At 43.8% G+C, this 23,428-nt stretch overlaps 1 protein-coding gene across 3 annotated transcripts; it reads right to left on the bottom strand.

Annotated features, from left to right (window-relative positions):
- Window positions 1-1,379: 1,379 nt before the first annotated feature.
- On the bottom strand, window positions 1,380-22,905 carry CSE1L (chromosome segregation 1 like). 3 transcript variants are annotated; one of them, XM_065849713.2, is made up of 25 exons: window positions 22,771-22,905; window positions 20,071-20,166; window positions 19,351-19,493; window positions 17,386-17,487; window positions 16,803-16,948; window positions 16,394-16,484; window positions 16,028-16,135; window positions 15,045-15,137; window positions 13,720-13,887; window positions 13,487-13,616; window positions 12,090-12,155; window positions 11,377-11,579; window positions 10,370-10,454; window positions 9,570-9,631; window positions 8,821-8,957; window positions 8,555-8,658; window positions 7,993-8,090; window positions 6,927-7,077; window positions 5,916-6,124; window positions 5,140-5,237; window positions 4,846-4,931; window positions 4,130-4,211; window positions 3,571-3,717; window positions 2,541-2,772; window positions 1,380-1,904 (listed from the first exon to the last, which is right to left on the bottom strand). In XM_065849713.2, the coding sequence occupies exons 2-25, from the start codon at window positions 20,153-20,155 to the stop codon at window positions 1,815-1,817; spliced, it is 2,916 nt and encodes a 971-aa protein (XP_065705785.1). In that variant the 5' UTR covers window positions 20,156-20,166; window positions 22,771-22,905; the 3' UTR covers window positions 1,380-1,814. The 3 variants fall into 3 exon arrangements, with proteins under 3 accessions (XP_065705785.1, XP_071671522.1, XP_071671521.1); XM_071815421.1 differs by lacking the exon at window positions 22,771-22,905 and adding an exon at window positions 21,716-21,931; XM_071815420.1 differs by lacking the exon at window positions 22,771-22,905 and adding an exon at window positions 21,614-21,704.
- Window positions 22,906-23,428: the final 523 nt, after the last annotated feature.

Raw genomic sequence — 23,428 nt, 5'->3', positions numbered from 1 at the left:
AATTCAATTCGGGTTTGAGGCTGGCAGGAAAAAGAAAGAGAAAAGAAAGGTCTGCAAGTTATCTGTAGAATTGTTCTCCTAATTATCCAAGAAAAAAGACAGAGCTGCAGAGCAGGCAGAGCTCGGAGTATCCTTGTGGCTGGCGGGTTTTGAATGACCGTGGCTCAATTAACACTGACATTCGAGGTAGGCATTCAGTTCCTTGAAAATGTCACTTCTCCCATGTGGCTCCAGCCTGTCTATTGAAATTCATTCCGCAGGGCGCTTCGGCAGACTCGTAACACACACCACGGCCTCTCATCAGCAGTAAGGCAGATGCTTTTCACGATCACCACTGTATTATTTCACTCGAGAACTGCTTTCACTTCATACCTGTGAACAGAGGGTCTGACACTGAATGGCAGACCAGATGCAGGAAAGCCTCTTGGTGCTGACTCATTTAATACATTTTTAGGCACTTAAATCCATTCTCCAACAAGCAACCCTTTTCTTATATGTTAAAATATATGGCCAGCATGCACTCACATGGCAGCCCCAGGTACCAAAGAACTGAGACACAGCTGATTCTGCCCCCTGCTTCTCCCTCAGTAACTTCTGTAACTTTCTTGATACAAGATCCAGCTTCATGAGGCATTCTAACTGTGATACAACAAACCAGTCCTGATTCAGCTTCAGGAGGAATTTAACTGTTATACAACAAACCAGTCCTGATTCAGGTGATCTGCAGAAATTCTGTGGACAAGTCACAAAAAAAAAATCCATCATCTATCACATTGCTTAATATCCCGTTAGTCTGAGACTTCACTCTATTCAGGAGTTTGTCAGTCTCTGTCATAGGTGCATTTCTATGCCTGCAGCACCAGTGCTCTGGATTGCATCCGTGGGCTGGCAGCCTGGACACACAATGGCTCTGGCGTTTCACTGGTCACTGCAATGGCCATAACTACAAGGTAAAGTGATGCACTCAAAATTCAAGGCTACCAGACCTAATCGGTATATGAGGAGACAGGCAGAACATACAAGTTAAAGTTAGCTCTGAAAATCACTGCTTCAGTTTTAAGACAACCCTAAAAATCCACTTGGAGACTGATAACCAGTCTAAGAGGGTCCGTCACTTCGCTTTTACTGCGCTGTACTGACACTTGTGCAACGGGAAGGGCTGCACCTGCTGATGAGTGTCAAGAGGCATAACAGCTTTGGATCGTCAGCCAAAGTTCTAGATTTGCTCTGTATGATCCTGCAAAGCACTGAAACTGTTACTCAAGATAAAGAAAATCCCTCACAGTCTGACTAGGTTGTGTTCTATCCTAAGGTTAAAACATTATCAGTTTTTAAACCAACTACATTCTTCTAAAACAGTAAGCGCACAGTGACAGGCATTTTAAACAAGTACTTCTTATTTATTCACAATTTAGATAAAGTTTAAGGAAAGACAAAAGAAATACAAAGGACAACATCAAAATGAAAAGAAATATTAGTGACCAAAGTGAGTTTCTACAGCCAGTGCTCTCCATACATTTCAAAATGTTATCCAAACACCGCAGATGGAGATTTCAAATCAATCCCATAACAAACCACTACGACTATTCCCTTGGAAGCCAAACCGGGAACGGAAGTTAGCCACCTTTATGAGCACACAAACCACCACATTCGCTCAGGTTCTGCTTAAGCCACGTGTATCTTTCACAAGATGGATTCTGCAATACATTTTCAAGTAGCATTTTTCATTTTGTCTGAGCTCTGCTATAAAAAAGTCAGCGTCAACCTTTTGTATAACAAACCAGCTTTAGATCTTGCTTGTGAATAAACACGATTCAGAGCAGTGTGACACTTGCGGCCTGGAGGTATCCTTGGAGATACTGCAACGCTTCTGCGTTCAGACTGGTGCTCAGCATCGATGGAACCTTAAAACACACAGAGCAGAAGTGTCAACGTGCACATACATTAAACTACTGCTATATCCTGTTAATCACTGTGTCAACATAAGGTACAAAGTCAGATGACATCCTGAGAGCAGCAGTTTTTCATTCTGAAGGCAGTTCCTGGAATTACTATTCCCGATGCTGACGGTTTTACATTCTACTTACCTGAATCAAATATGGAAGAGGAGTAGAGAAAACCTCCGGTTATTAAAGCGGATATCTGAACACAACAAACACCAGAGCTCTCAGGCAATGTTTACTCACCAAAACCTTGAACAAAGATGCTACGGATTTAAGTAGCTGACTGTAAATTTGTTTAATATGAGCTGCCTGAAATTTCCTGAGTATATACAATTGAACTGCAGACAAGTATTAAGTCATATGCTAACAAGGGGATCAGTTTTCATTTAAGAAATGGAATATTTAAGCTTATTGCTAAATTAAGTAATGTGAAAATAAGACCTTTCTAAAGTTATGAAGGAAAAAACTTAGAAAAGCTACATTCCATTAAAGAATAAAGGAGAGTAATATGCTGATTAGCAGGAGAGACCCATTATCAAAAAGGCATTTATCCTCTGCAGGATTCGGCATTAGCACAGCACGTATGGCATCACCTACCCTGCCTGGGCACGCTGTGGACAGCTTGTGGAGAGACTGGGCCAGATGGATCCTAGGGTTGTTCACCATTTGACCTACAGGATCGTGTTCTTTTTTCCCAGCGAAGGCGAGCTGAGAGAACGCGGTCTGGTACCCGGGGGTGTCCTCTATGTCGATGAAGTGCTCCTCGTCAGGGATAGTGTCGTCCTCGGGCAGCTCAAAGAGGCCAATGAGGGCCTGCAGCAAGGGAGTCCTGTACGCAAAGAGGGGATAAAACCACTGCTTAAAATACTCCAGGACAGGGCATCTTGTACGAGAATGTCCAAATCACTCACAACCCTTTACAACTTGGCCCTTGGAGGTATCTGATTAGCTATTGAAATCGTAGGTACCCAAACTAAGCTGGACTTGAAGAATTTTCAATCTGTGTATTTTACAAGCACGATGTAGGTGCTCATACTAAAAGCACAAACAATGTATTTCTTTTTTATCAGGTCAAATCCTCATGGAACACAGCTAAGATGAGCCATTCTTGTCCAGGTGAAACCTTTTCTCTAAGTACGTTAAAAAAGTTCTAGTTTGGGGCTCTACTCCCTGTCACTGAGTTCAGGCCCCTGACACCCTGGACTGCTCTACGGGGGCCTTCCCAAAAACTGCTGTCAAGCTATGACCTTAGAGCTTCTCTGCCAGGTTGTAAGTACCTCTGCTCAGGTCTCCTGAATAACCAAACAGTTATAAGTCAAAACTGGGCCTAACTGTTCAGAGAGAATACAAGCTAAAAGCAAGCAGTATATTTTCTTAAACGCAGCCCTGGTTAGCTGAGCCAGCGGTCTCTCCATCACAGACGTTTCAAACTGGTTCTGGCATCTGCTTTGAAAATAAGAGTTATATTTGTGGAGAAAAGGAAGTGGTAGGAAAAGCCTGAAACTCAGCCCTGTAACAACAGCAGATGTGAAGAAATCATGACAGTTTATTTGTAGAATATGTTTTGATGTAGCTCACATCTTCAAAAAAATCAAGCTAACAGAACTCCAGGCAGTGCTGTACATACCACAGCTTGGTGTACTCCGTGTCCATCATCGGGGGACATTCTGTCAGTATTTTTGTAATGCCAACAGCACAGATTTTCTTTTCAACTTGTCCTGACACTTTCTGGATTTCGGGAATTATGATTTTCTCCAGAACCATTCCAAACATCCTATTATGACATTAAAAAAAAAAGTATTAGAAAGCCTTACAGTGACACAGTAAAACTAGAAACAATACGAAGCACTCAGAAAGAGAAAACCAGGTCATTTCTTAGGATGCTGCCCGGTTGCAGTAGATGTGTGGTAGAAATTTAAGCACAGAAGCTTTCTGCAAAGGGAGAATAGAAACATCACTCTCTCCTTTTTATGATCTGCTTGGGACATCAGTATCTTGAATATCCCCACGGAACTGTGGGCAGCAAATCAAAGATTGCCAGACAAAGATTGCACATCACAAAACACTTGGCTAGTCCAATTAGCACCAAATGCAGTTTGCAGCTTCAGCTAAAGGAGACAACTGCTTCCTACTCTAAAGGAAAAGTTACACACCAGTCTAAAATAATATTAAAAAATGATACTGACTTTGGCTGTATGCTGTCGAATATTTCCTGCAGAGCTAGCGCCCCATACTTGATGCAGTACAAGTTAATGAAGACTAGGAAACCTGTAACAAGAGAAAGGTTGAATTCAAACTCCACATGAAAACAAAACTATAGCCTTAGAGTCAGCAGCAAAACACATTCTAACAAGTTTTTAAAAGGGACAGAAACAGCAGTCTTTATAAACTCGCAGTTTTTGGGAGGTACCTTAACTTGCTGCCTTGAATTTTGTCACAGGTTTGCCAGTTTAACGTAAAACCTTATCAACAATTTAATTCATATGAAGGCTGAATGACGCATAGAATATTTAACAGTAATAACACAACTACATGTAAGAAAAGAAAGCGTGGTCCTTGTGCCCTGTGAGAGTGTAAGTTTGCTGGTATTATTTGAGGATTACATGAGACACTTCCAGATAACGTCACACAGTCAGAAAGTACGAGGAGTACACAAGTCTCCTCTCTTACTCAGTTCCATTCCTTCAGTTTCCATGAAACAAGTGTCACCTGCTGAGGTAACTGCCTTATGTGCCACCCTTGATTACACCGGCCATCTGAAGCAAGTCACTAGTTCAGAGTCACTAGCACCCCTTCATCTGCATCAGCACAGGACACAGCAGGATCGCTGTTTGGAACAGCTGCACGATCCAAACCGTGGGCATCACCAGCACTGAAGCTTTTCACATAGCAAGGAACTTACTTTTAATAAACTTTGTTGTTTTGGAATTTTGAAGTCTTTGGAATAGTAGAATGAAGATCTGTTTCCTGTACTGGGCAACCGATTCACTGGAAATTTAAAAGAACAGTTATTCGATCCATACTAGGATTCTACTAACGTCATTTCACAGATAACATGGATAGACTTGTTCTAATCTATTTTACTTACAAATGTGACTTTCTCCATTTGTTAAACATTAGCTACGAAGTGTACAAACACACTAAATATTAAAGTCTACAGAAATTAGTTTTGAATGTAATTTCAACTCGTACTCACGGAGGCATATGCTCTATAATACTGTTTAGAAGATAGAATCCTTGATGGTCATTAGCTTTGGAGGCAATCAGCTTCTGGAACACACCTAACAACCCGGGCTGCAAAAACGGCAGAGACAACACTTTATACAACAGCTCCTCATATGTGACCTACCAGAACATGGCTCTTACCATCCAGGACATATACCCGGCAAAAGCTTTCCTAACCTAACCCAGGGTTCCGCTCCATCAGGACCAAGTGCAGTTCCTTTGAGCATTAGCCTTGATCACAACACCAAAGCCAGTCTGAACGTGCACGTCTGCTCTATCAACGGCACTGTCTAATTGAGTCTGGCTCGGCAGATCACACAGCAGAAGTGACACAAGTCAATGTGCAGCATAAACCTGCTCCAAATGCACCAGTTTTCAGACCCAGCGACATTTTAGCTCCTCCTCACTCTGAGGACTGTTCTGAACAGAACCCGAGTTGTTCTGATCCACAGTGTTCAGCACGAGGCAAATGAGACGGGAAAACCATGGAAACTCACCTGCCTGCAAAGACTAAGTGCAGGAATTTTACATCTTACTTGACAAAAACATGGGAGTCTGGGATTTATCTTAACCACGTAATGGAAGAGCCTGCATTCATAGTACTTTTGGTCTATGCAAGCATCACTAATTTAAAGTACAAGCACAAATTCTGCACGAAACCAGCCGTTCTCTAAAGGAAAAATTCCCTTTTGATTTGTCACGTGAAGACATGTCTGGAGGCACACTGACTAAAGCAATCCAACTTACGATTTTGTCAGCAGCAGCACTTGCTATTGTATTGGCACCCCGCTCTAAATACGCCTGCAGCAGTCGGACCAAGGGAGGAATGTTTCCTGTCCTTTCCCATAGCACTGGCTGGAGTAGATGAGGAAACAACGCCATATAGGATGTCGGGATTTCATTTTTATGCATTTCTAGAAGTAGGGACATCACTTGAAACACATATGGAATGAACTCTGGAAAAGAAATTATGACACAAATTCAGCAAACGCAGCCACTGTCAATTCCTAGGAACCACGTATCTATTGATTTAACCTACAGTTTTGTGAGATTAACACAAAGATCACAAAACCACAGAATGGACTGGGTTGGAAAAGCCCTCAGAGATCATCCAGTCCAACCCTTGGTCCAACTCCAGTCCATTGACCAGATCATGGCACTAAGTGCCATGGCCAATCTCAGTTTACAAACCTGCAGGGCCGGTGAGTCCAGCACCTCCCTGGGCACCCATTCCAATGCTGACCACTCTCTCTGCACAGAATTGCCTTCTAATCTCCAGTAGGTCTAGCAGGGCCTTACCCCTGGTTGGCTCATTTACCAGGTGATGAAGGAAATTGTCCTCCATACACTCCAGGAAATTCCTAGACTGCCTCTTCTTCCAACAAATAAAACCCTGAAGAAATTTATCACTTCCCAAATTTGATTATTCAAAAAATTTGCAAGCATCACATATATATAATTTCTATTTCCTCTATTTGTTCATGTTTCAGAACATTGAAAACAAACTACTAGAAACAAGACAATATAATTTAGAAGATAAGAGGCTTTAGAGCAGTGATTGTTAAATATTTTTAAAATAAGTGAATACAGTTGCTGTGCCCTGTGGAACAACCCAGATGCTTCCTAGAAGTGTTCATTAGGACAGTGAACATGCTGCATTCTCACTTGAATCTCCCGTGTTACAGAAAACCTGCCATGAGGTAAATCACAGCAACCTATTGCAATAGAGAGAGCATAAGCACTTTGATTTTAACTTACCTTGCACATCATTCTGTAGTATCTCAGTGAACACCATAAACAAAGCCTCTTCAAAGCTTCCAACTGCATCAGGGTTTGCTTTGCACGTTATCCTTATCGACAAGCATATTGATTCAAACATGTAATGGTTAAAGTGAGGTTTGCTTGGATTCTACAAACAAGTTATAAACAGATAAATCAACCCAAACTTGCAGGCAAGTTACTGAGCAAAATCTACTTACTTAGCAACATTCATTTTTTACTTCAACTGAAGTCTAAAGTAACAACTGGGAATAAGGATACTTATGACTTATTTACTAATATGCTAATGAAATTGATTCCACAGGTAAAGCAAACATTAAAACCTTTAAGGCACAAAGGAGGGGTGTTTTTATAAGCATTTTGAAGACAAGGAGGGTTTTTCAGAGGCTCTGCATAAACTAGCAAGTAGCTGAAGCATCGCAAAACGAAAACTGGAAAAGAAGGATCCGAGTCCTCTAAGTGTCTAGTCCACTCTTTCTTGAACGCCACTTTTACACCACAGCCAAGTTTAAACCATAAATGGTGGAAGTTTCTTGGCTGGTTGATTAAGGTATTCTGAAGCATTCCCTAATGTCCATGTTCAAGAGGCTTAGCCCAGCCTGAACAAAACACTACGAGAACTTTACCCACCATAAGCAGGAAGATAATTCATTTACTTCAATCCCATATTTCATTGTCTAAATTTAGTATTAGCCTCAGAAGCTTCAGGGACAAAGAATAGAAGAGTTGTGAGAAGATCAGGTTATTGTAAGAGTGGCCTCCGCACAAGAAAACATTCATATTGGAACAAACTAGTACTAGAAAAAGATTTCACATGCTGTTTCCAAATTTCACATGAGAGCAGGGGAGAATGATTTGAAACTGTCCTAAAAGGAAGGCTCTGCTTCACCGCAGGGCTGCTTTAACTTATTTAACCTGAAAATGCCCAACGGTTTACAGCATCCTAACAGAACACAAACAACAAGACATACATGACCCTTTAGCAAGGCGGCTCTAGAAGGCGAGGAGGGAACACGGTTCTCAGCCTGTTTCTGATGTTCTTTACCTTGCTGACAGCCAGCAGCTTCTGGGTGAGCTGCGTGATGACAGAAGGGATGTACGGAATTATGGATTCTTGTAGCAGAGAAAAACTCCTCATGATGGCTGCAAATAAATGGAAAGTGTTATCTTCTGGAGACTACCGCACGCTGCTGTCATCCATCACACGCCTAAATCCTTTACCTTCTAGTATTAAATCGGATCCCAAGGAATTATGTACAGTAAGAAAGAGTACCTACTGCAAGAGCAATCAATCTATAATCATGACAAGGGATAAAGCAAAGCCTCATTATCCCCATTCCATGGGCAGAGCACAGAAGATTAAGCAACTTTGCAAAGTAAATAATTTGTCACAATACCATTATGTTTGGTGTTTCTCTTTGGTACCACCAATTTAGTCAAGGATGACTTAGTACAGGCTGGTAAACGACTGCAGGCTGCACACACCTCTTCAGCATGTTTGCATAGATTAGGTTTTCCAAATAAAAATTTCAGTAGCCTGTAACCATACACCTTGAGCTCAAGTTAACAAAGTTACTCGTACATCGCAGAACTCATAAAGCATTTACCTTTCATAATGTATTCATTTTCGGATGAGCCAGGGAGTGTCAGCGCTTTAAAAAGGTTCGTTAACAGCACTTCTACAAATGGTGCCATTTCTGCAGCTGTAATGCTGTGAAACAAAACACGGGTCTTTAATGATGAAATGTATTCACAAACTTCAAACATTTACAATATTGTAATGCTAAGAAATAAAAGATCCCCTACAGATACTTCTCACCCTTAAAGGACAAAACCTATGTGGTAATGACTTTATTTCTGCTTGAAAACTTACAGGGTAGTATTATTTGTCCCCCGCATGGTAAACAGTCTTTCAAGAGCATGGGCTGCGTACGTATGGACCACAATGCTTTCTGCTTGAAGATGATTGATTAAGAGAGGAATCGATACCAACAGTTGTTCTTTAGGTACCTACAAAATGTAGCAGCAAATTATACGTATGTTACACAAACATACAGACGGTTCAACACTAGAGCAAAACCACCTGAGCTCATCGGCTACAGATGGAACCCTGGCAGAGGAAGAAGCCTGAGAAGGCTCCTCCAGCCGCTCGGCCCCAGCGGGCAGCCAGCGGGGACCTGGTTCTGTCACCGCTGGGTACCGGCCCCCAGCACCAATGGCACAGCTCACTGTCAGCAAGGGCACGTATGTATTCCTGATGTATTTTGTTTTTTCCATTTTACTTTGAAATGGCAATTAAAAAAACAAGCTTTAGAAAATACGTTAAAAAAATATCACAGATATTTCATACAAAATTAATTAAGGCAATCTAAAATTTAGAAAGAATGTATTTTCTCACTGCATCTCACAGATCAGAAAAGGTAAAGGACAAAGCTGCTGTATGCTCATTAACCGCTGCAATTATGAGAGCAATCAAGTGTATTTAGACTAACATCCACTTGGAAAAGTGGATTAATGTAAGGCCAGGTTAGATAAACTAGGCTCAGCAAGTATAAAGGAACTATCTACAATATGTTTATGTCATAAGAGTAAAAAGAACAAAAACAAAAAAAAACATCTTACTTGATTTCTAAAAATCATGATGTATTTGATCCCATCTGCTTTCAGCACAGGGAATTCATTCACTGCAATAGAAAAAAACACAAATGTTGATACTTTTAACATAAATGTGATTACTGAATCTATACTGTGAATAGACATCAAGTGATTTTTATCCTCAAAAATAATACACACAATGCTATTCTGCTCTGCTTAGTGTCTCTATTTCTGCATGGGCACTGTTAGAACATCAGTTTTAGCTACAAATTGCACCCCAGTAGTGTTAAATGCACAGTTCAACTCTCTCAAAAGAAATTTTTCTTTCTGGCTCCAATTACAAATCTCAAGACAGCAAACTACGTTCCCAGTATCATAAGGTAGTTGCTGAAGCATAACAAATTATGTGGCTTAACTGTAGACATCAGCAGTCCCGCTGCCATGGGCTGACAGGGGCTCTGAGCCACCCTGCGGTATTTCAACATCTCAGGGTGCTGTACAGCATCCAAGTTGCTGTAAGGTCTCAAACACAGAAACCAAGTGACTCCGACTGCAGGGTTCACGAGCCCAGCAGCTGTGCACACACACTCTGACACTGCAGACAGCCCAGCCAGCAGCTCTGCTCAAAGCTCCGGTCATGCCGCGCTGCTCAACGCTCACCGAGCGCCGGCCACACCAGCGCCAATAACCTCCCGTGTGCCAGGTGCCAGGAAGCTCCTGTCTCAGAGGTTCTGATATACGAGTGCCTGAGCCTTAAGAAACAACGGTCGCTGTCAAAGCTGGAGCTGTATGACAAAAACGCCATGTAAAAATTAACATTAGCTTACCATTAGCAGACTTTAAGTCAGGTTGAATGTGATTCACAAAGAATTCCGTCAGATTGACAAGTTCATTGGCTTGCGTTATTCCATGCTACAAAAACAAAACCCAAATCAACTCTGGTTTAAGTGTTGACATTCAGCTAGTTTTCTTACTCATTTTTATGTACTTTTAATAAAAGGAATCTAAAGCATGCGTGCATGCCATGAGATAGTTGAAACCGCATCTCTAGCAGAGAGCCATCCAATTTATTTGTCTTGATGTTTCTAGTATCGAGGTTTTATCTGCAGTGCTGCTGAGGTTCAGAGTGACCAGCTCAGAGTTGAGGAACAACGTGTAACACAGCAACAGCAAACAAAATTCTAGATAGAGGATATCAGCTTCTTACTAACTGGATACTTATCTTGTGACAGGCCTTTGGAAAAAGAAAAGTTTAGGACTCAAACTCCAATTATGAATTAGAGCAGCAAAATAAACACTATTTAGTTTTCTCATATGAAAAATGTAACTAATTTTTAAAACAGGATTTTCAGACGGATATTTAGCAATCAAGTGTTCTAAGTGATGTTATCCCATGTTTGCCACTAAACAGCATAGAAAAAGCAAGATGTACAACTTAGTTTTCTAATGGACAGCAGACTCGGGTTCGGATTACACATCAGTTACCAGCAATCGCTGTGCAGTACTACACAACTGGAGCTTCGGGAAAAGACTGAGAACCCTCAGCAAAATTGCATTTAGATGCTGTAGAACATATTTTACTACGTTTGCCTCAAATCTGTCCTGTAAAGTCACTGGGGGCTGAACCACAATAGCATTTAAAAATATTTATTAGTATATTAAAATCCGTTCTGTAGGACATTTGATACAATGCTACTGTTCCCAAATGCAGTTCAGCTCAGGTGTGACTTTCCATGGATCCAGCAGCTGCTTTCTCCCCAACACGCAGATCCGTTCCCAGCTACCGCAAGCATTCACTTGCCATTTCCAAACCAAACGAACAATGTAAAAGTACCTTCTGTGTCTGAGCTTTGGATGCCAAAGACGTAACAAGGTAAATGGCTGCATCTTTGTGCTTCCAGTTCACAGACGGATTCTTTGCATATTCTTGCAGCATAGAATTAACATATCCAGAAAAAATCCCAGTCACAGGTCCTTCAAAAAATTTGCACAAGCCCCTGACTAGATCACAAGCTGCTCTGCGCCTGGTGTCAATATCTGCAGGAGAACCAAAGGTTCTTTGGATATGAGGAAGTAGACAGCTTTTCAAATTAACAAACATAACCATATGTTAATAATATAGAGCTTCTCAAGTTACAGCCACACAATATGTTGTTATTGCAATCTCCGCGCTGGTGTGGAGGGCACACACAGACACAGCCTCTCCACGGCATTTCAAACTCCACACACGGGAACTAAACACACCAGGGTGGCCACTACTCAGCACTGACTTCCAGGCTACGTTTGCTGGAATGAGAACGCAAGCGGTACAGGACACGTACCAAGCCAATTGAGGAAAAAACCCTATAAAAGCATTGTTCAAAACAAGAAGACACTGTGGTGGGCACAATGTGACAGTAAACTTGATCGGAAACTAGGATAAAACCTCTTGGGGTAAGGACATCTTCCCAGTTCACAAAATAAGTTATAAAAGCTTCAGTAAATTGCTTCAGCTCTTTAGAGCTATATTTAAAGATGAAGTATTCTTAGTATAAATCTGTGGATTACCTGATCCTTCCAAATCCCTTCTTATATATTCTTCAGAATTATCTTCAAATGCTTCTTCATCAGCCGCTGAAAATATAAATATAGAGAAGTTTAAACATTGAGGTCTCTGGTTTTTATGGCAAAAAGGTGTCATCTCATCAACTTGCTATTTTTTCCAAGTACTTTTCTATAACATTAATAGAAATGAATCAGAAATACCCAGCCTGAGTAGCCTGTTTAGATTGCTGCTGCCCCACAAATGAGTCCTGCACACTCATGAGCTGATGAGGCCCCCAGAGCCATAGACTTAAGAGAGAGAAGCTTCTTATCACTGCGGTACATCTGCCCAGCATTTTAGATGTTAGGAGCAATATGAGCCCATCAAAGCTGAAAGAAATAGACATCACAATTTAACAGGCCTGATATCCATGCCTACTCATCCTCCTCAAATTATTCTGATACTCACTTTAATCATGAAAAGTTATTAGCGGTACATGACCTGGGCTTCCTATACTTTCCAATTTGAGACCCCGGTAAGACAGAAAAATTCTTGGATACACTCATACAATTCTGCAAAGCCTATAAGACAGCAATCCATTGCAGAAACACACAGAATCCCAGAATGTCAGGTTGAAGGGCCCTGGAAAGCTCATCCAGTGCAATCCCCCCATGGAGCAGGAACACCCAGCTGAGGTTCCACAGGAAGGTGTCCAGGCGGGTTTGAATGTCTGCAGAGAAGGAGACTCCACAGCCTCCCTGGGCAGCCTGGGCCAGGCTCTGCCACCCTCACCAGGAAGAAGTTTCTTCTCAAATTTAAGTGGAACCTCTTGTGTTCCAGTTTGTACCCATTGCCCCTTGTCCTGTCACTGGTTGTCACCCAGAAGAGCCTGGCTCCATCCTCCTGACACTGCCCCTTTCCATATTGATCCCCAGGAATGAGTCCCCCCTCAGTCTCCTCTTCTCCAGCTCCAGAGCCCCAGCTCCCTCAGCCTTTCCTCACACGGGAGATGCTCCACTCCCTTCAGCATCTTGGTGGCTGCGCTGGACTCTCTCCAGCAGTTCCCTGTCCTTCTGGAACCGAGGGGCCACAGCTGGACACAATATTCCAGGTGTGGTCTCCCCAGGGCAGAGCAGAGGGGCAGGAGAACCTCTCTGACCTACTGACCACCCCCTTCTAACCCACCCCAGGTACCACTGGCCTTCCTGGCCACCAGGGCCCAGTGCTGGCTCATGGTCACCCTGCCGTCCCCAGGACCACTGAGTCCCTTTCCCCTACACTGCTCTCTAATAGGGGGGGCTTAATCTAGTACTAAAGTACACACAAAGTGATCCTCAATTCTTAGTCCTGCAAAGCCATATATCATTAGAATTAATCAGATTTTACTGTGTCTTCAAAAACTTTAGTCTCAAAAAGTTACCTCTAAATTCCATATTGGGAACAATAACTTTTTCACAGATGCTTGTCAGTGTATTCTGGTCTTCAAACAGATGCTTGTAATGCGGTCTCTCACAAACTGAGGCCAGAAACTGGATTGCATTACTAACCAGCTAGAACAACACAATCAGAACACGTATAGTTTTAGCACAACTGATCAATTTGTAATGCATGATCCACTATAATTCATTACAAGATCAGTTTATAACAGCTTACCAAGTCATATTTCACTTCCTGGCCTGTTGTGACCAACAGATTCCAGATCGCTGTTACGAAACGTGGCAAGTAGGGCTGGAATTCTTCATCATATTTTTGGGCATATAAAGCAGCATTATCACAAATTTGTGATTTCAAGAGCTCCAGTAATCCAGCTTCCTCTTCATCCTCACATAAAACAAAACTAAGAATTTAAACATCCAAACTACAACACTACTTCAATATTAAAAGCCTCAACGTATTTGAAAGAAATATTTACCCTGTTATTTTACCATGCTCTAAATAGGCCAGAGAAATCCCTGTCCTTAGAATTACTGTATTAAGTCATTTAGACCTGAGAAAGTTTGACAAGAAATTAAATTAAAAACGTAGCAGGAAAAAGACAACACAAGGTGTCGAAAAAAACCACGTTTAGAAGACATTGTATCTTGTTGTTGTAAATTGGAATAGTTGTAAGAGTAGTTCCCTCCCCTTTCCTATACCAGCACATGCTTGCGGAGCCACAAAGCAGAAAGAATTGGGAAACTGTGTGGAAATTTCAAAGAAAAAAAGGGGAAACCCAAAGTCCAGCCCTGTTCCAGCTGCCACCAACCGCAGGAGTGTGTGCTGGGCAGCAGGCACAGGCACCGCAGAACAGAGCGGCAAAGCTGCTTCCAGCAGTTGTGTCAGCCCCAAACAACCCTGACGCTATAGCACAGGATACACTTCATATATCTTCCTATGTACCGTAAAGAAATTTATAGTCGCTTTGGCTCCATCATGTGGCAAACTACTGTACTGTATCTAGAAGACATCTACATGTAAAACGCAAAAAGCATGCACAACCTTAATTTGAGCTTTGATGACTTGGCATCATCTTTCACCTGTGAAACTACTAATTCTTATAATTAGACAAGACAGTAAATGCTAAAGTGAAGTACTTAGAGATGTCAGGCCTTCCATGTTCAACTGTTTCAGGTTCTGTAAGACACCCCGTTTTCTAAAACAGTTCAAGAACCAGCTGAAAGGTACATAAACCTGAGCACGGCACTTTCTAATGAGCAGGTTACTCCAGTGTCCTTCAAGAATCTACTCACTGACAATTATCTGTAATGTGGTTTCTGTGCTCAGCTGGATACATCTGTATCTGAGATGCAACTTCAAGAACCAGACCTCAAATTTCTTAGACAACTGGGGACACTTCTCTTAAACCCCATTTCCATATGGCCATTCTATTCTGTTGTTTACCCAACAAAGGAAACATCGCACTGTTCAGAGTTAGACCTGAGTTCTCAGTCAACTCTCTCCACCCCAGAGGCAAACCAGGAGGCGTATGCAGTACTTACATCAGTCTGTAAAAGCTTATTATCTAAAGTTAAAAGAGTATGAAAATTTGTCATCCATGTTTCCATGTTATCTTCAAAAAACTCCGGAAGATCCTGTGAAGGAAATGCATAAACCTACATTTTAATTTCTGATTGCACTGCTTAGATAACATACCTGCATTGTGTAATTCATATGTATCCACCCAATCTGAGGGACACAGCGTGGAAAACAACCTTAAAAGGAAACTGTAGCCCCTCCTCCTCCAAAAAACCCTCCAGACAGAGGCTTTGGAATACACTATTTCCAAAACCACTAATTTCTTACAGCCAACAGTTTAATAAAGAAAGAACCTCATTGCCATTTATTCTCCTAACAAGAGAGCACAAGCCTCCCTCTCAACTCCAGCTTGCTCTCTTCCCAACAGGGAAGAACAGCCCAAGCAACCAAGTCATGACCATCACACTTCAGACTTACGTTCGTGTTGAGACACTAAACATACATCACCTCAAAGTATCTTTTTACCACTTTTTGTATAATGCGTTTATTTAATGTTAAAAATTCAGATCCAATTACAAAAGAAAAGCCCCACACTGCTAGCAGGATCCCTTGCTCCGCAGCGCTGCAGAGCTCCTGCTTTTAACAGTTCCCATCAGGACAGAGGTGTCTGTAGGGGAGCACAGCGAGTACGAACTCAGGCAGTTGACTTCTGTCTTTCACAGCTCGGAACTGGAGAGGCACCCATGGGCACTTGGAGAGCTACCCATGCAACACCGCCCTGCGATGACAAGAACTTAGCCCCTCTTGAACTTTGGTTTAGATGGGGCCAAGCTGACACGTTAATTAACCCCATCCTTACTGTGCCTTCACTCCAGCATTGATGCAGACTGTCACCTTTAATTTTTGTGATAAAGCCTTAAAGTCTGCCTCAAATGGAACCTATAGATAAGAGCATAACAGCTTTGTGAGATCAAAGCAAAACTATCAGAAGAACAAGGAGAGTCACCTGAAAATTTAAACTGTAGAACAGCTTCGCAATTAGAATGAGAGAAGAAAAGAGAACCTTCAAAGCACTAGCATCATTTGCGTGTGTGCTGCACAGTTCAATAGTTGCCTAGAAAAAGACATAAGACTCAGTCAAATATCACACACAAACCACACTGACAAGAGGTATTGAAAAGCGTTCTATAACACTTAAAAAATACAGTTCCTTTCCCCCCGCCTTAGCAAACCCATTGGGTCTCATGTCATGACTCTAGTTTGAGCCTCGTTAACAATTCCAAAGCAACTATTAAGTTTTTACATTGCAGGCATTCACAACAAGCGTTTCAGAAAGAGAAACTTTCTTTACAAATGATTCAGAAAGAAATACCTTAAAGAGATTTGTCAGGGGTAAAGCAAAAGCATCGAGGACAAGTTTGATCTCTGTCCATAACTCGTTTGACTTGAATTCATGTCGGTACCTGACACGTGAAAGAGCAATACACGAACAACTTAATGCAGTCTTCACATTCATTACCAATTTCATTTGCATACAAGTAATTTTCTGTGCTGAATCTTGAAACAAATATGGTCAAGTAAGAAAGAGCTACACGACATAGTTCAGTGCCATGTCAGCTGTACAAATTACACAATCACTTCAATTCTTATTAAAAGTCAATAAGCATAAGTAGAAGCCACAACTGTGGACTCTTCAAATCTACAAAATCAAATCTAACAGCAAAAATTTAGACTTGGACAGAAACCAGAACTCATAAACTCATTTTCCTTATTTCCGATACCTTTTGAATAAAGAGTGAGCGGTGCGAAGGACCCCGTTAATGACATGGAAATCTCCACTCTGAAAGCGATTCACCATTTCTGTCAGCAAGTCTGGCCACTTCTGGGGAAAGTCTTCCCGACCAATAATACTAATGGCATCGCTTAACTGGAAAGGAAAGCGGGACATGAAACGACAGCAGGCTCCCCCTGACAGACACACAGACCTCACACCAGAGGCTGCAAATATCCAAGAAAAATGCTTATTATTCTTGTCACATTCAAAAAGCATTGGGCTAAATATCTAGTAGTTTTCACCACAAATAAATTAATCTCACTTTAAATCCAGTGTGTACACACATGTGTACACAGTTCACTTTCTGGAATTACTATATTTAATTGCCTAACATTAGAACCTAGCTGTAAGATTAAACAGTAACTGCCTCTAAAATAAGAATTAAACTAGGCCGTGACAATATACTCCAGGTTACTTGGACTGGGATGACCTCACTGGTGAGGGAACCGAGCTCTGCCCGTGACCAGAGCCTCCAGACACACTTAAATAGTCAAAAGTCTCACGGACGTAACCAGGAACGGACACGTTACCTGCTTTTGAATTTGTTCTGGGCTGCTCAGCATCAGGGGCACTATGTTGGCTTTAATGGCTATCCTGTCCGATTCACAGATTTTGTTCGGTTCATCCTCAACCTAAAATTAAAACAATAACCACATCATGGGCATATCACTATACTCTAGGCAACGAGCAAACATCAGCATTTCAGAAACCAATGGTTTATTCTGATTTATGTAACTATTACATAGCTAAAGAAATCAAGAACATTTATTTTGTGCAAACTGCCTCAAACCACACTTTCTAGAAACGGCACATGAAGATGGGCACAGGTAACACCATCAAAACTGTAACTTTGAGTTATCTAATCAGTTAAAGTGCCAATCAGTTCGATGTCCAGTCAGCCAATAGCACCAAGTGGTAATAAATCACAAAATTTCTGCTAAAGAAATAAAAACGGAGGCTTGCCACAAACCAGTGGCAGCAGCGATAGTCACATTAGCTGTGACGACAGCACTGAAGCTCAGAAACCTAGAAATTGTCCAGCAATTAAAGATGTAAGCACCCCTAGAGTGTAATTCCATGGTCTCAAGATGCTTAAGCCAGATGGCACTACTACCCTCCTCCTTACATCCCTTTCACTGTCTTTCCATAAACTTAGAAAAAGCTCAGTCATTTCAAAATTTCAAGAGTTATGTTCAGCACTAAACAAGCAGCTACAAAAGTAATCCATGAAGAACTTGCTTTTCCACTCCTATCACACTGCACAGAACCATAAGAATGTACAAATCATTATATACGTTAAAAACCACTAAAAGAAGATGAGCTCTAAAACCTGAGCTTCACGAGTTGGTATGATGTGAGAGGCAGCAATAACTGCACTAGGGAAGCTCCAAGCAGGGAGGCAGGACCCACTGCTATGCATTGAGATAGATGAGGACAGAGGTGGTGGGGAGATCAGCAACAGCACATCCTAGTTTTCAAAGAAATGAACCTTTATGCACGACTTGAGAGGTGGCACATAGATGAGTATTTTGTACACACTGTAAAGATTAATGTAAAGAAGTGAATGCTTCCCTGCCTCCAGAAGTGCGCTGTACACCTGGCTCTCCAGACCCTCATGCAAGTCCTTGAGCAGGCAAAAAACCCTTTTACCTCCACTAAGCCTTGCATCAGTCAAGTCCAAGGCTGCTAAATGGAATGGCAGTACTAGGTAAGCTAGCCCAGGGCTGTGTTTCATTTCATAGAGCTGCTCTTGAAATGAAAGCTTCCATTTTGGACAAAACAACGTGCTTGAAGCCACACAGCAATCATAACAGTCCTCTGGATGCACTTACTGCATAGCATCCCCACCTACTCCAAACCAAAACCTCACCCTGGGTTACAGCAGCAGTCCACAAAGAGGAAAGCACTTACAAGTTCTTCCATAAAAGAACATTATTTCTTCTTACAGTACCCTACAGATAAAGATGCAATTTGGGAGAAATGGCTGAGAATACAGTATTACAGAAAGGAAGTTCTAGAAATTCCATGCCAGACTGAACGTCCCACACTGTTCTTTGCCCAGGAGCATTGACATGAAAGGGAAGCCAGTATCATCATTTTCAGCTCCAGCGCTGGCTTGAAACGTTTGTAACAGTACGACAATAGATCCAGGCCAGATCAGCCAGCTCACGTGTACAGACACTTCACATTCGTTTCAGTTTAAATAATATTACTGTTAGTAAAACACGCTTTAAATATTGTGCTTCTGCAAAATACGTGTATATTAGAGAAAACCACATGATTTTATCACCTAGCTCTTTTTAACAGAATGGACTCCAGTGGTCCAGGTTTTAGTCCCTCACCAGTAAATTACACCTTGTGTTTGTTCTCTGAATGATCTCTTCTTCCTCACAGAGTACACACATACACACATTCTTCAAGGTTACTGTAGAGCATCTTATTGTACCTTAAAGGGATTATTAAATCTTAGCATAACTCCTCACTAGGATACCTACAATTCTCCAGTTCCTTTTTATATAATTCTTGAACGTTACAGATGCACAAACTTTGATGACGTTTTCCTGTGACTTCTCCAGCAGTGTTAAGAGTAACAGCGGGTAGTTCTGGCTTCCTTCAACTGACTCGAGAAACTTCTCCGCTGTAAGAGAATACACTGAGGTTAGCAAGAGCTGAGCTGGTTTTTAGAACTGGGAGTCCCACGATTCCTCAAGTGTCTATTTAAAATAATCAACACATCAACGCTTCCCCAGAGTTTCACAAGAACAGAAACACGAACAAGTCTGACAAAAGGCACTGTAGCTTTTTACCAACAAACTCTTCTACTACCAAACTTGTGCTATGAACAAAGGCTCTCCGTTCAGAGCAGGATGTGGAATTATTGCCTCCCGACTGTTTTTACATGTCACAAACTGACAGAAGCAAATCCTGTTCTACTGTGAGCAGCAGCACTGTTTTAAATAACAACAGTACTGAAACAAAAATCAGGAATACGGGAAAATAAAACTATAAAAAGCAAACACAACTAATTCCTATTCACATTATCCCTCATTGGTGGAGGGGTTTGTTGTTGCTGGGGTTTTTAAAAAAGTTTTAAAGGATACTGAGGATTTCTGCAAAGAGGTTATTGCATAAACACCCGCTGAAGTCTGCTACATATACAGACAGAAGAGCTAAAGAAACCCTAAACCTTTTGGTCCCTCGTGAGAATCACTTACCAGGGCGCCTTATAGCAGGATCCGGATCTAGTGTTTTCTTTAGGTACTCAGTTAAAGTCTGTAAATTGGCATCGCTCAGCTCCATTTTGGCAGAACCTAAAACCCACAAGTAGTTCTGTTATAAATACAGATCAGAACAATCTGTCCTGTAAGCTACACGTATGTAAAACCAGAGTCCACGGAAGACAAACCTCAGCTTTTTGTGACTCTGCCTCACAAAGCACGGTCCTATCTCATCCAATAAAACAGCTGATGTGCACCAAGCACAAACCAGAGAACACTCCACTTCCTCTCCACATGGAACTGCTATTGTCTGGCTTATTGAACGCAAAGTCCTAGAACAGGATCACACATCCAGCAAACCGTGAACCAGCACAGCCCAGAGAGGATCTCCTGCCCTTTCGGGACAAGAGGAGTTTATTCTTTAGAGAACTACTGCCAGCCCCAGACCTCTGCTGGTTGAAGAGCTGGACAGACCCGCCCTGCGCAACTGTGAACACGGCACCTCAGAGTGGATGGAGAGTCACGGCTTGGTCACAATCCATACTCAGCACCACAGAAAGGTGTCAACAGCAAACTCATTTTTTATAAGGAGACAAAAGGCTGTGCAGAGCCAGAGGGTTTGCCCGCCCTGCAAAATTAACTTCGATTAGGGTGCAAATTAATTTAAACTGCAATACTTATTACAGAATAAGTCTGTGCAATAAGCCTAAATTGCTCCTCTCTAGTAATCCTCCCACGCAGATTCTCTTATTTACCACAGTGATATATTAACTCCACAGCTTTAATTGGAATAATTAAAATTACAGTAACAAGACCTGCTTTTATGGACATGTTGTTCAGGATATCGCAATGAATTCTGCCCATCTTTCCTACCACCAGCAGCACAGCTCACTCACTACAGAAGTAACGAGGAAGCAAAGATTTTCTTTGTTCTCTGGAGTCTCCAATTAGTAAGACTGAAGTTTGCCTGTCCCACTCTGGATTTTTTCTGTATTGATTACCAGTGCAATTAATACAGTTTCTATTTAAGCATGTTTGCCAAGTGTGTTAATGACACAATTTTAATAACATAGATGCCACAGTCAAACTGAACACAGAGAAGAAAAGTATCATACTGGATTAAAAGAACGTTAACTGAGATCCCAACCTATTTTGCACAGAGCAGAGAGCCCGGCAGAGAGCCGGGCCTGCCGCGGGTCAGCACCCTCCCCTTCGGCCGCTCGCTAACCTGCGCTCTTCCTCACCAGGTCACATCAGCCAACAACACCCCAAGGAAGCACAGCATTAACACCAATAACAACTGGCTCATCTGTCCTACAAAATGGCCTCATGCACATTAGTATGATGTTGAAACCAATAATTAATAACAGAAAATGATCTGCCTCAGGGAAGTTGTAAGGCCAAGGTGCAAATCCACACAGGAATCGTTGATGAAAACTAAACTTGATTCAAATGGGAAAACAAAGAGATGACAAGACTGAATGACCTTTTAAAAATACATCACATACGCGATATAGAGACCCACGCAAAACATACACACCTCACGCAGCCTGCGAGTTCACTCTGAAGGCCAAATGAAAGGATTTGAATCCATTACTCAATCCCCCATACAAAAAGATAAATATTTTCACCTGCTACCTACTTTCTCTCGTTTCTTTCTCTTCTTCTAGTCACTTTTTTTGTTTCTCACTAAAAAACCTGGTGCTACTCGCTAGTGATCCAGTGCTTTTTGCTGCGTTGTGTGAAATGCACCTCCTGAAGAGGCCTCAGAAAACGAGAATATTTTCAGACCACCCCTCCACAAGAAAACGCAATAGATGTGCTTAATGCACTAACTACTTCAGTACAGACCACCCAGGAAAGAAAACCGAAGGGAAGAGCCGAGCAGCGGCCGCGCAGGCTCCCGCCGCAGCGCCCCGGGACGCGGCCCTCCCCGCCCCGCCGCACGGCCGGCTGCCTCCGGCGCGGGCTTTGCGGGGCAGATTCGCTTCACAGTCGCTTCCCCAAAGCGCGGGGGTCAGCCCGGGCCCAGCCGGACACACCGCCCCGCCCGCCCAGGCCGCTGCCCTCAGTGGGCCGGGGAGCCCGGAGCCCTCCCGCAGGGCCGGGGAGAGGAGCCCGCCGGGCCCGGCCGTTCCGCTCCCGCCACCGTGGGCCAGCCCAGCCCGTCCCCGCCGCCCCAGCCCCGCTGCTCCTGTCCCAGGCGGTTTACCCGCGGGACAGGGCCGCCCCGTCCTGCCTGCCGCCGCCGCCGCCGCCGCCGCCGCCGCCACCACCACCACCACCACCACCACCACCACCCCCCTGCGCCTCCCCCGCGGCGGCGCTCGGGCCGCCTCATGCGGCCGGGCCAGGCCTGCCCACCCCGGGCCGGGGCAGCGCGGGGCGGCCCCGAACGGCACCGACCCGCTCAGACTAACTCGCTTCCCTCCCCCTCCCCCTCCCCGCCACCTCCAGACTAGCAGCAGCGAGAGCCAATGAGAGGAACGCACTGCACAGCCCCGGAGGCCGCAGGCCAATGGCGAGCCGCAGGAGGCGGGCCGAAGCGCCCCAGCATGGTGAGCTGCGTCTCTCGCTGCGCCGCGGGCCCAGCGCCCGAGCCCAGTGCGGGGCGGCTCCGGGCCCTGTGGGCCGCTGGGCTCTGCAGCCGCCACACCGGCACCGGCAGCAGCGCCGGGCGGCGCGGCCCAGCCTCACCTGGCAACTCTCCCCGGCGGTGGCAGCGGCGGTGACGGATCCGACAGCCCCGGCTGCGCTTCACATTCAAACCGCGGTGAGAGGGCGCGGCGGCGGCACCGTGACCGCATCACGCAGGGCGGGGCCACCGCTCGGCCGCCGGACCAATCGGAGGCTCGTCCTGGGCCGACGCGCTCCGCTGTGAGCCAATCACTGCCGCGCTCCGGCCGGCCAATGGCCGCGCTCTTCCCACAAGGCCCTGGGTCTCCGCTCGGTGCGGCTGCGCCGTGGAACCGCCGCCGGGCCTGGGCCGGCGGGAGCGCGGGGCGGAGGGACCGGAGCGGAGCCGGAGCGGAGCCGGGGCGGAGGGAGCGCAGGGAGCGCCGGGGGCCGGAGGGACGCGGCAGGGACGGTCTGGGGCCGCGGGGCAGGAGCCCGGCTATTGATTGGAAAAAGGGACGTTCCCATCGTGGAAAAGGGCGGGAGAAAGGAAGCCAGGGAGTGGTGTGTTTGAGGGGGGCAAGAAAAGGATAAAGGAAAACCAACCAACCCCAAACAGAAAAGAAAACAGAAAGGGGGAAGAGAAAAGAAGGGGAAAAAAAAGGAAAAAAGAAGAGGGGAAAGAAGAAGGAAAAGGAAACAAAAAAGAAACAAAAAGGGGAGGGAAGGCAAAAGGGGA

The sequence above is a fragment of the Patagioenas fasciata genome, chromosome 16 (assembly GCF_037038585.1).
Source record: "Patagioenas fasciata isolate bPatFas1 chromosome 16, bPatFas1.hap1, whole genome shotgun sequence".
Lineage (NCBI taxonomy): Eukaryota > Metazoa > Chordata > Aves > Columbiformes > Columbidae > Patagioenas > Patagioenas fasciata.
The sequence above is the reverse complement of the archived record's forward strand: the minus strand, read 5'-3'. Positions and strand labels throughout refer to the sequence as shown.